Here is a 13,567-nt window from a genome sequence, read left to right as displayed (position 1 = left end):
TTGAAACGGTAGTGCCTAGCGAAGGTGCAAGGGTTCGCCCAAGTAGCGGCTCGGCAGACATCATCGATCGGTACCCCCGCTGCGAACGCAGACGAGGTTGCAACAGCTCTAGTAGAATGGCCGCGGGGAACTGAAGGCAGTTCAAGCTTAGCTAACTGATAGCACAAGACAATAGTGTGGACTATCCACTTAGAAAGTCTTTGTGGAGTGACTGGATCACCCTGATCCCTAGTAGAATATTTGATGAATAGCCTATTGGATAGACACCATCCGCGATCAGTAGAAGGCTAAGCAACGGCGAACATCAAGTGAGTACAACGATCTTTCCAAAGGGGTCGACGGTGACGGGAAAAAAGCAGGCAGCACAATGTCTCATCCTGTATGAAAAGGTGTAGACACTTTGGGTAAAAAAGACGGGTCGAGGCGTAAAACAACCTTCTCTCTGTGAAAGTTTAGATAAGGAGGGTCTATTCGAAGAGTGCAAAGTTCACTGGCCCTCCGGGCTGAAGTAACAGCTACAAGAAATTCCGTCTTCCAAGAAATCAATTGCAGATCCACCATCGCTAAAGGTTCAAAGGGGGCCTTCATAAGGGCCTGCAGAACTACAGAAAGGCTCCATGTGGGCATAACTGGTCTAATTGATGGGTTAAGATTATATAGTCCCCTCAAGAATCTCTTGAGGATAGGATGAGAAAACAGAGGTGATCCGTCGACTAATCCATGGTGGTAGGCTATCGCGGCTGTATAAACTTTAATGGACGACGGCTTCAATCCGGAATGGTGCAATTCCAGAAGGAACTGAAGAATTTGTTCAATAGATGAGAGGAATGGGGAGAACGAACGTGACTCGGCAAAGGTGGAAAAACATTTCCATTTAGCTTTATATGACTTCCTTGTGGATGGCTGGGTAGCGAATAAGTCCACATCAGGGAACCCCCAGCGCCTGAAAATGTGGTTGCGCGTACGAGGGTCCAGTTTCCACTCGTGAGAGGTGAACATGTGCCTGCTGAGAAGGTCCGCGTGCACGTTGTCTATGCCAGCCACATGAACAGCCATCAGCGCGATGTGTCTCTGAATGCACCAGTCCCAAATTTCTATCGAGAGTCTGGCTAGAGTTGGTGACTTCATCCCTCCTTGTTTGTTCAGATAAAAAACGGTCGCTATATTGTCCAAGGTTATTTGAACGATCTGATGATGAAGGAGGTCCTCAAAAGAATGGAGGGCTTTGAAGGCTGCCAGTAGCTCCAGGAAGTTGATATGATTCGTGGATTCTAGACGATTCCATGTACCCCGGGCAGAGAGGCCAGAGCATATCGCTCCCCATCCTAGGAGAGATGCGTCGGTGCTGAGGGTTATTGTAGGAGATCGCGCCCTGAAGGGGACTCCTAGTGTAAGATTGGTTGGTTTCAGCCACCAGCACAGAGAGTAGAGCACGGAAGATGGGATCCGAATCAGTTTGGACTGTGGCTCTCTTTGAGGGTGATACACCCTTTTGAAAAATAGTTGTAGCAGGCAAAGCCAAAGTCTGGCATGTGGAACCACGGCAACTGAGGACGCCATATGTCCCAGGACCCTCTAGATAGACGTCGCCGTGACTGTTCCCTCTCGTCGGATTCGATGGATAAGGCGAGCAAGAGTCTGTTGTCTGTCTTGCGGGAGGAAAGCTTTCTCCAAAGTCGAATCCAAGTGGGCTCCGATGAAGGTGAGCGTCTGTGTTGGGAGAAGAGAAGATTTCTCTGTATTAATACGTAAGCCTAGGTCATCTAGTAAGGCACAGATCTTATGGATGGCTGCCAAAAGTCCTTCTTTGGACTGTGAGACCAACAGCCAGTCATCGAGGTATGAATAAATTTGTATGCCCTGAAGGCGTAGGAAGGCACAGACAGGAGCCATGCGCTTGGTAAAAACTCTCGGAGCCGTAGCCAGTCCAAAAGGTAAAACTGTGAACTCATAAAGTTGGCTTGCAATCACAAAATGAAGGAAACGCCTGTAATTTGGGTGAATTGAAATGTGGAAGTAGGCGTCCTTCAAGTCCAGTGAGGTGAACCAATCCTCTCTCCTTAACAATGGCAAAATGTTTTGAAGGATAGTCATACGAAACTTTCTCGGTACAATAAACGTATTTAAGTTCCGTAGATCCAAAATCGGACGTAGACCACCATCCCACTTAGGGACCGTGAAGTATCTGGAATAGAATCTGTGAAGTCCGTCAGATGGCAATACTTGACGAATTGCTCCTTTATGGAGAAGTTGACGTATTTCGTCAAGGAGTACTGGTGAGCATACAGTAGACCGGATTGGACTCGATGGAGGAACGATGTCGAATTCTATTCAATAGCCGTGTTGAACAATGGATAATACCCACCAGTCAGATGTGATGGACTCCCAAATGGGGAATCGGCTTCGGAGCTGATCCCCAAATGAGAGGGGGGTGGGTATTGAAGGAGTGTGAGGAATTGTTCGCCAGTTCCATCAGTGTTGCCTCTGATCGTCAAAACGACGGTGGCCCTGCTGAAAATGCTGTTGGGGCTGAGGACGGCGGCGCTGCTGTTGTTGTTGCTGGCGGTGTTGAGGCTGCTGTCTCGGTTGGTAGGATTGCCTGTAGGATGGACAATTCCAGGACCACTTACGTCTAATGTGAGACTGGATCTCCATCCTGCGTGCCGTCATCCTCAGTTCATGGAGCTTCTTGAGCTTATGGTCGGTTCGAGAATGGAAAAGCCCGGATCCATCAAAAGGCATTTCCTCTATCCACCGCTTGGTTTCTTCCGGGAAATTACAATTCTGGAGCCATGCATGCCTCCGAAGGGAAATGGCACCGACCAAGGCCTGGGAGTCAGTATCCACGTGGTGCCTTGCCGTGGATAACTGCTGCACCGCGACCTGCATGGCTTCCTTGATCAGGACCTTCGCGAGATCACCCTGGTGGTCTGGGAGGGTGGAGGTGACATTGTGGAGGCGCTGCATAATAAAATATTGATATCTCACCAACATCGCCTCATAATTTGATATGCGAAGTCCCAAGCCCGAAGCAGCATAGACTCGCCTGGCCAGGGAGTCTATTTTTCGGCCCTCTTTATCTCTCGGTGCCATATGTCCTCTCGCCTCTCTGCCCTGCGAGGATTCGATGACCGCAGAGTTCGGTTTCGGGTGTTTGAGGAGGAAGGGAATATCCTCTTCCTGAACCCTGTACATTGACTCATATCTCCTGGATGTCGGCTGAGGATGTGATGGCAGGTGCCAGGGCTGCGTCATCGCTTGCCGCAAGGTGGTTATGAGTGGCAGAACGATAGATGTCGATTGCTCCCCGCGGACAATGTCATAAAACTTGTCCGTTGACGGTCCCGGGTGCTGGGCAGCGTTGATGTCCAGGGACTGGGCAAGTCTTGACATCAGCTCCACGAAGGAGACGTGGAACTCGTCAGGTGACACAGGACCCTGGGATGTCACAGCGACGTCCGGGGAGGTTGAGTCAACCTCCGAGTCAGCCAAATCGGCACCGTAGTAGGGTGGGGCTGAAGATGACGACTCTGCCGGCGAGAAGGAGTGGCTGCTTCCACTTTGTGGGGATCGAGGTGGCACCCGCCTCGAATCCACTGATTGCGGTTGGTCGCGGGGTGGAGGAGATGATCGTGCCCTGGGAGCAGGGTAGTACCCTACAGAGAGCAGATTGCCCCAAGTATGGTAGTAAGGGCAACGCCAACTCTCCAGGCGTTGCTCTACCGAGCAGCTCCTCCGGCTCCCTGGTGGGGACAGGCCAACGTCCGTTTCCATCGTCACCGCAGGCATGGGTGTCGGTGATCTCCCCCTAGGAGGGGAGTCATGGATTTCCCCATCGGAAATTGAACCCCATAGAGTTGGAAGGGGTGCAGGTGGGAGGTCAACCGAATGGCAGGGAGACCCTTGAGGGGTAACCTGCATAGCCTCCTGGAGGATCAGTTCGGGCGGGGTCGGTATCGTAACCGCCACCGGTGCTGAGGGTCCCATCAGTTCCAAATTCCGATTTCGGGGACGGTCCGGATGGTCCAAAGTCCCAGACTTTTTTGGAGGCTTGGAGACCTTCTCCTTTCTGGCCTTCTTATGGCCTGCTGACTTCTCTTTGGCGTGCTTCCACTTTTCATGCTTCTTTTTAGGTGAAGCAGAGGGGGCCACCAAAGCAGACGCACCTTCATCCAAAGGCCGTGAGGGTGGGGCCACAGAAGCGGAGCCAGGTTTTGGGACAGCGACAAGCGGGTCTGACTGCATCAGAGCCCGATTCCCAAAGGAGCCTCCGAAGCGGGTTTTCGCGGTTCTTCCTGGCCTGCTTGGAGAAGGCCAGGCAATGCGCGCATTTATCAGTCCTATGCCCCTCTCCCAGGCAGAGGAGGCATAGGTCATGCGGGTCAGTTGGTGCCATTTTTGACCCGCAATCCGCACATTTGCGGAAAGCTGCTCGCTGCGCCATCGTAGAAGAAGAGGAAGAAAAGATAGTGAAGAGGGTAAGTTTTTTTTTTTTTTTTTTTTGATAGATCGAAAGAAGAAATAACGAGAGAAAGCTACACAGAATAATAAGCTGGGACAAGGAGAGGAAAAAACTAGGATAAGGGACAATTTGAGAATGAGGTAATAGTTGAAGTGAAAGTCGAAAGCGGCACGAGGCACAGTGAACGGCGGTCGCAAAGACTGAACAAAATGGCGGACGCTCCGCTCTTTATAGGCCACAGGGGGGAGGGGAGCGGAGCTTCCCGCCAAAAACCGTTAGCTATCAATCTTCCGGCCACAGGCACTGCGCAGGCACAGTACCCATATGTGTGATGCACAGAGGCCACGACGAAGAAACCATGTTCTCTTAGCCATACACAAGAAAAATAAAAACCAGTTAACCTTATTTGCCCACTTCCTTTCCAGATGGTAAAGCAATCCAGAACATAGTTTCTAGGTTGTTTTGTGACGTGGAAGCCTGAATGCTGATAGAAATTGGAAGTGTTAAGCAAATGGGAAGCAGAGCATGTCCTCCTATGCCAGTTAGTGGGTAGCTAACCATGCCAATTTTACTGGGTTGTGAAATCTGGGTTGCTTAAATTCTGATTGTGAATCCAGAACTATTGGACATTCATGATTATATAGTAAGTTAAGGCTACAACTTTATACCCACATATTGGGCAGTAAACCCCAGTTAAATCAGTGGGACTTACTCCTGAGTGCATATGTATAGGATTGCACCAGTCTGCTTGACTGAAGCCCTGGGCCTTACTGATGAACTTCTTGAAATGTAACTCTGGACCTTATGCTCAAACATGTTTCTGAAATGTGAGTAGAAGTAATGATCATGACCACTAGAGGGAGGAGGTGCAGCAGAATCCCATTTCATTCCCCACTTTTCAGGATACTGTAGCCATTTGCTGGTATTAAACATTATGTTAAGAATTGACTTGCTGCAGCAGGTCAAAAGTCCCAAATCATTTAGTTTTGAAACCAGAACTGCCTTGGTTGTTTTGTGAGATGACTGTTGCTGAGAAAGGGACAAAGAAGCTGTGACTCTGTTGATACTCATGGACCTCTTGATGACTTTTAATGCTATCAACCATGGTATCATTTGATAGACTGTGTGGGCTGGGAGTTAAACGTACCACACTTCTGTAGTTTTGTTGCTACTTAAATAGCTGATTCCAGAAGGTGGTGCTGGAATTGCTCTGTCCCTTGCCAGTCATGCCACAAAGCACAATGTTGTTCCTTATGTTTTCCAACATCTACATGAAACTGTTGGGAAAGCTCACCCAGATATTGGTTGATGTGTTTCAAATATTCAGATAATACCCATTCCTGTCTTTCCTTTCAGAACTCAGGTGGGTGTTCTGAACAATGCCTGACTGCAGTATTGAACAGAGATTCAATCCAAACAAAACAAAAGTACTGCTAGTTGGTGATTCATCAGCAGACTGCAGTATATTCAGCCTGCTCTGGATCAGCTTGCACTCCCCCTAAAGGATCAGCAGGGTTCTTGGATCCAGCATTGCCAACTGGACACATAGGCAGATTTGATAGCACAGGAACATCTTTTGGTAGCTCAAGCAGATACACCAGCTATGGCCAACTACATCCTATTTATGGCCCCTCATTACAGGAAGGATATAGCCAGGTTAGTCAGTGCAGCACTGGGCCACAAGGTTGGTAACCGGTTTGCAGGGGATGGGGTATGAGGTGAGACTGAGGGAACTAGGTCTCTTCAGCCTTGAGAACAGGAGACTCAGAGGGGATATGTTGGCAACATACAGGCATGTGAGAGAATGTCACATGGAGATGGGTAGAGACCTGTTCTCCCCTGCAGAGGAAGGCAGGATGTGCTCCAACAGAGCAAAGCTCAGGGAACCAAGGTTCCATTTAGATGCCAGGAAGCACTTCCTGACAGTTAGGACCCTGAGGATGTGGAATGGGCTTCCACAAGAGGTCGTTGAGGCCCCATCGGTGAGGGTGTTCAAAGATAGGCTGGACATGCACATGGTGGGCATGTCGTGGGCAGAGCCGGCTGGAGTCGGAGGTCAGACTAGATGGCCCAGGAGGCCCCTTCTGACTCGCTCTATTTCTATGTTTCTATTTGGACAATGACAGCCTAGTTATAGTTATCCATGCTTTGTAACCTCTTGGATAGATTACTACATTTCAAATATGGGGCTGCTTTTGAAAACAATCTATAAATTTCATCAAGTTGAAAATGACAGCTTTTTAATAGGAATTGGTCAAGATGAAATTTTGCCAGTACTTTTCTATCTGCACTTGTCCATTTTCAGGACTGATTCTAAGCACTAGTATTAACATTCAGACCCCTAAATGTCTTGAAGCCAGATTATCTGAACTATCATCTCATTCCATATACACATGCTAGTTCTGTAAGATCAAGAGCCCCTGCAAAAGGAAGTGAGGTAGCCAGCTACTGAGGAAGTGCCCTTTTCTGCTGTGACACCAGGTTTTGGAATGCACTTCCCAGAGAGGCTTGCCTGGTACCTATATTGTTTCTCCCTTCTTTTCTACCACCAGGTGAAGACCTTCTTTTCCCAAACACTTTAGTCTGTCAATTTCTGTCATCTTGTGCTACACAGTTATTTAGGTTTGTTTGAACATTTACCTGTTCTGGATCTACTATCCTGTCCTAAGCTTTTTTTCACGGTCCCATGGACTACAGCTGGATTAGGAGTAACACAGTAACCTTTAGATGTTTTGGAAAACTGCCATAAACCCTACTCATTCCGGCTAGTGATCAGGGATTATGGTTCTTGTAGTCAAATATGTTAGAACAGTGACAAATTGACTACTCCTGGGCTACACACCCAATGGAAATGTTACGATTTTATGACCTGGCCCTAAATCATGACAATCTAAGCTCCATGGCACTGAGCTTCTTATAAGGGCTCAATTGCATTCTGAAGAAGGTCCTGCAACTACTTTCCAGAGGTGGGTGAAGATAAGGCACAGGGGTAGGGTCCAAACCAGAATATTAGCATATTGTATTTTGAAGGTCTTAGAATGAAGGTGAGGAAACATCACAAAAGCTGGAAAATCATATACATATTGGCAGTTGGGGGAAGGAGAGTGGTATCATTTTTTGAGGAGCCTCAAAGGACCAGATTTTTCTCCACCCACTGGGATCATGCAGATTATAGTCTCTATACTAACATCTACATGTACAAATTATACATCTAAAGAGAGCGGGGCTTTAATGTACAACTGAACCCATGAAGATGCAGGAGCATTGTGTTCATCAGTGCTCCCATTCACATGGAATTTTTCATGCATACAGCTGTATCTGCTAAGGTCCTCTCCCCATTAAAGTTATGACCATTCATGGAGGGACTATATAACATGCATGTCACTGAGCAGAGCTACTCTGAAGAGACCTGCTCACATGGCAAAGTAATCTTTTTTCCATCTGAATAGCGGTATTGGCCATTCCAGATTGTTAGAAAAATAGAATTTTAGACACCATAATTCAACTTTGTCAAATTATAGAAATAAGATAGAAAAGGTTATAGAAGGAAGTAAGGGTCAACTATGAGAAAATGTTGCACCATGAGGTTAGGAGAATAATGGTCTTTAATTATATGAAAGAATGCAGCAAGAGAAAGTGGGTAGGTTTTTACTGATGTTATTTTTTGATTGCATTTTTTAACTTATTTTTAATAGTTCATTTTATTAAGGGGGAGAAAAACAAGAAAACAAAAAGGCTTCACCATCGTAAGCTTCCAAATCGTAAGCTTCCAATCTTCTTATAAAAAATGCAACTGTTGAGCAAATAGCTTAAAATGTGGCATCCATGATCTGTCTAATGTTGTCTACTATTATATAAAACTCGCTGAACTGAGACACTAAAGGGCAGGATACCATAAATCAATCAATCAATCAATCTTCAAACCAAGCCAATATCAATTACCAGTTATAGCAAATATAAATCTGCTGATAATTGACACATTTGTGTTTTGACTCATTTGTACTTTTGACACTGTGGCTCAGCATTCGTTTCTTTGAAATCATCACTAATCATGAAACACTTCAGTTAAACTATTGAGCTTGAACCAACATGAGATAGTCTTAAGTCTGATCTTAACTGGCAGAGACCAGTTAAACACTGTTTTTCACTTGGATAACCTTTGTCATAAAACAACTTTATTACCAAAACAGGCCAACTTCAAAGCATGATTTATGAAGCCGATGTATTTTAATAAAGAATTCTTAGGATTAAAGGAAAGGGTGAGCTTGGAAGCCAAAGACATGCCTAAATTTGCCTTATTGTCCTTGACAGTGACATTTCCATCTCACAGGCCTTTGGTGGTGGGCTTGTACTTACTTACAGACAGCCTTAAAAGATCTACTAATCAGCAATGGGATGCCAGCTTTGGGGATATAAACAGAGGAATCAGACTGTGTGGCAGACCTAGATTCCCATTCTGTCTCCATGTCTACACTCCATGTCTATGATTACAGAAATAGAAGGCTAAGATGAGGAACTCCCATTGCTTTAGGAGTCCACCCTTGTGATTCTAGAGATACTGAAAGCTTGACACGTTTTAACTTTTTCTCAGGGTTAGATTAAGCCAATTTAGGCATCCTATCCTGCTCAAAGGTGGTACTACTGCAGGTACTTCTGCAGAAGCATAATGTCAGCCTTGCCTGGAAGGCTGCAAATTTTTTTTTTTTTTAAACAAATGATCCTTGATTTTGCTGATTCAACATTAAGTGTAAGAAATTATTACTCTATATTGTTATGAGCATGTATTTCTGTCTGCATTTGGGTTTTCCTGTAGATCACTTTTAAATACAGTCTAATGCAATAATTAATAATATTGTCAAGAACATTAGAGGCTCACACACCTGTCCATTTTCCAATGTGATATATGCCATTCTTTGCTGGCAATGCTATATTGCATTCTATATTGCATTGTAGGATGAACAAATCAGTCACTATGCAAAAGAATAAATGGATGCATCTCTGATAAAGGAATATACACAAATCAGTATTACGATCCTGTTACTGACCTTAAGGTGTCCATTCTTGACCAAAGGAAATTCAGATGAAAGATTTCACTGCAAAACAACTGAAGTGGAATTCATTAAGAGGTTCATTTTTCATCTTCTGTGACTGAATAGGTCAAAAGATTTCCATCACAGTAAATGTGTTAATTAAAGATGAATGTGTTATCACCATACAACAATTTTGTTAATAGCAACTATAAATAAGGTAAACATTACTGTCTGTGCTTTCAGCATTTCTAATCTCTCTGACTTTACTGCTTACAATCCCAGTGCTTGTATGTATAGATGTGCAAAACTCAGAATAAAACTTCATGCACCTGCTGAAGTATGACCCATTCTGTAAAAGCTTTTGCCATAATGAATTTGTCAGTATTTTTGGCTCCACAAGACTGTTTTTACTGCAACTAACACAGCTCCCCCTCCACTAAGTGCTCCATGAAATTCATTTACATTGTGTCAGCAGTCCATCCTGTAAGATAGCCCAGTATTATGCGCATACCGAAGTGGAAATTAAGGATGAGACACAGATGACTGGATGAACTCATATTTGTCTGAGATTTAAATCAGTGTTCCATACTAACTCTCCTAAAAATGTGAATAACAAAACCTTCAATTCCATATGTAGATCCATAGTTTAAGTGTGGAGAGATACATGAGAATATGACAAATTAGGCTATGTTTTCTGGATTACTTCCTTAGAATTGCAGGTTTGTAAACATACGAGTATACCGATACTGGCAGAGTAATGTGTTCATCATTACCTACCATTTGATAACCAAAGTTAGGCAATGTGGTACATGTGAACAAGATGATCACAAAAACGTTTTTGTATTAAGCCCATTCTTCTACATCACCAATTCTAAATACCAAGGCTATATTAGAGTTCAGCTCAAAAATTAATTATCTGCTAACATTTATAACACACAGTACTTTCAGGTTTAGTACTAAACCTATTTTTATTTATATGATTAAACTATAATCTGAAGCATAAAACTTTCCATTCATTTTCATCAGCTGAAGCAGGGATCATTGTGACAATTCTACAGCTATATATGACAGCATATTCAATGCTAAAACCTTTCTCCTAACACATGTGCCTTACCCATGTTCAGAAATGATGTGTGTTCACCTGGCTGCTATATCTGAGGTGCAACTAGTTTCCCCATCCACTCCCTATACCTTCCTCATCAAACGTTGGAAAATGTGACTACCTTAAAACAACATAAGCATATATTAACATTTAGCAGAGGCTTTAATAAATAAAACAGACTTGGCTTATTGCTTGCCAGCTATCCCGTCCTGAAAAATTTGGTTTTCCAGAGTCCCTTTCCAGACACCTTGACAATATAACTCTATGCTGAATTGCTCCATTTCTCAAACATCAAGGAAGCACTGAATAATGGGAAAAAGAAAGGGGCTAAAACATTTGAAGGGGTGGGGGGGAAATACAGAAAGAAACTGCAACAGTACCAGCTGTATGGGCTAAAATGCCTTTTAAAGAATCCCAATTTTGAACACTCAATGAAAAGTAATTATTACATTTTCATTTATTGTGAGAAACGCAAAGCATTTTACATAGTCCTATACCACTCCATTTTTATTCTCACAACTGTGAGGCAGATTAAGCTGAGTCTGTAACTGGTGAAAATCACTTAGCAAACTCATTGGCTCCATGGGGACTAGAACATGGATCTCCTGGGTCCCCAGTCCAACACTCTGACCAGCATATCAAAATTGCTTCAGGTATCTAACAGGCTACATTTTTATAGTGAGAGACTTTGGAATTTGTTTAAAATTTATGCAATGCAAGAAACATGTAATATGTTTTGTAATATATTTGTGTTGATCAACCATCCATTTCTAGATTTCTGAAGCACTGTTTTGTTGTTTAAGAACACTGGAATTTGAAACAAGATGGGAATTAAAGTTACCTTTAAATCAGTTGCTGTTTCATGTTGTTTTTTTCCTTGATCAAGAGACCATATATGTACCCTAAAAAGCTGAACTGCTTTATATTTGGCCCTCTCTCCTACATCATGGTGGTTTTAGGAGAGTTAACTTTCATTTTAGAGCATTCATTTTATCCGTTCATTGCATGTTTTATTCTTAGTTCATACCAGTGAATATTTGCACTTTTTTACAAGTTACTTATTTACTTTTGAGCAAAACTGGAGATAAAATGCAGTCAATTTCCAGAGTCTACATCCCAATTACTGAACAGTAAGGCATATCATTTACACTTTAAACAAGAAAGGATTGATTAAAAGCCTTTCTGAGTCCAGAGAGTCAAACATTTTCATATTGCTACAGTCAGGGTGTTTTGGATTTTGAGAGGGAAGCCTCATGACCAGGGAGGCCCACTCTATCTTTAAGCCTTGTAACTTTTGTTATACCTGCAACATGAGCTCTCCCTTAGCATTCTTCATAGGCAGAAATCTGGGTGGATTTAATTTAAATCAAATCAATTGAAATCACCACTCAGTTATGACTAGATTTAAATCATGGTTGTTTACACTTGAATGCCTGCCCGCCCTACCTGTAAGTAGAGGAACATCATTAAAATATTCCCAAACTGCTGTAAATTTTTTCTCCCCCAGGGAAAAAATAGTATGATAAATTTCAGTCTATATATAAAAAAATCCAAAGACTTCTGGAGTAGTCTGCTCAAAAGGTTGCACTGCTTGCTCCTCCCTTGGCACACCTATAGATAGTAGATCTTCTTGTGCAGATCTATTTCATGCTCAACCACCTTCTTCTATGCAATGACTTTTTTGAAACTTAGCACTTAAGAGGTAAAGGGTTGATTCTGTGTACATAGATATGCAAAGGAACTGTGGGATTAAGGGCTTTTTCTCAACACTGTATTGTTTATTTTATAAAATGTTTATTTTATAACATTTCTGCTGTGAAGAAGAGGCATGTGATCTCTGCAGAGATGAATTCACGGTTTTGAGAAGTGTAAAACCAAGCATTTTGATAACGTCTACAAAGAAAAATTTCCCCAATAATTTTACAGAAACCTCTGGAAGAGCATGACATTGCAAATGGATTGATGGAATTCATTTACCAAAAACTTTAAACATTGCATGAATATACAGCCTTGTGCCAAATAACTACTGTTCCTTATTTCATGATGAATAACCTTTGAACTATAATGTATCTTAAATAGAAAACTAAATTTAGATAGATGTTTCCTCAAAAAGTATTTTATTTTTAAAAAATCCAATTTAAATAAAAAATCCAATTTTAAATAGAATTTTTAAAAAAAAATTTAAGTCAATGATTTTTATCCACTCTGACAAAAATCCAGAATGTCTAAATGCTGCTAGAAAAAGGATAAAAGAAACCACCAAGTTAAGCATGAGCACATCCCATATTTAGCAGCTCGTTAGAAGGCATTTTAGGATTTCCCTTTCCCATTACTTTCATAACAGGTATCAATTAATTACAAAGATATCTACTTTTTATTTCGTTTACCTTTAAAACTCAGTTTATAAAATGCAGTGTACAAAACATCTGTGATAAATATATAAAAGAGCTTGTTAATAGGTACTTCTAAAACAGATCCAAGTAGCACTTTAATTTGGTGAGCTGAAACTGGGATTACAATAATCTTATTTATGTTTCATAGTATTACAAAGCAGAAACCATTTCCTCATAACAGTTTATTCGTCTTTTAAGCAGCGCTTCATATAAGTAATTTATATAAATTTACTCATCTTCAGAGAAACGGATATGCTTGCTTATCTCTTGTGTCTTCGCTAGTCTCATTTTTTCAGCTTTTGCAATTAACTACGTAAGAAAAAAGGAGAAAAAATTTTTTTCAGTTATTGTCAGAGTCAGAACAAATAAAGACCAACAATTAGCCTCAAATTTGCAAGTAAACCCTTCATAAAACAAAGTTCCATGCTGTTATTCTGACAAATCAGCTAAAGTTAAGAACTTTAAATTCATTTGATTTTAATGGTGACATTTAAATAGCTGAAAGCAACATTGTCCATTGTCCCTCTTCAGAACTGTAACACCTAATTAACAAAGGATTTTTCTAATCCTTAAAAAAAGT

The 13,567-nt window shown here is 42.3% G+C and overlaps 1 protein-coding gene across 3 annotated transcripts in view; it reads right to left on the bottom strand.

Annotated features, from left to right (window-relative positions):
• Positions 1 to 13,064: 13,064 nt before the first annotated feature.
• The window catches only part of LARP7 (La ribonucleoprotein 7, transcriptional regulator), a 28,015-nt gene continuing 27,512 nt past the window's right edge, over positions 13,065 to 13,567 (bottom strand). For all 3 annotated transcript variants that reach the window (XM_044428899.1, XM_044428901.1, XM_044428900.1), the window contains one exon: positions 13,065 to 13,296. In XM_044428899.1, coding sequence (XP_044284834.1) covers positions 13,216 to 13,296 — 81 coding nt within the window. In that variant the 3' untranslated portion in view covers positions 13,065 to 13,215. The remainder of the gene's footprint in view (positions 13,297 to 13,567) is intronic.

This window comes from Varanus komodoensis, unplaced genomic scaffold (genome assembly GCF_004798865.1).
Source record: "Varanus komodoensis strain SLA01 unplaced genomic scaffold, ASM479886v1 scaffold2, whole genome shotgun sequence".
NCBI lineage: Eukaryota > Metazoa > Chordata > Lepidosauria > Squamata > Varanidae > Varanus > Varanus komodoensis.
This window is presented reverse-complemented; position numbering and strand designations above follow the sequence as displayed.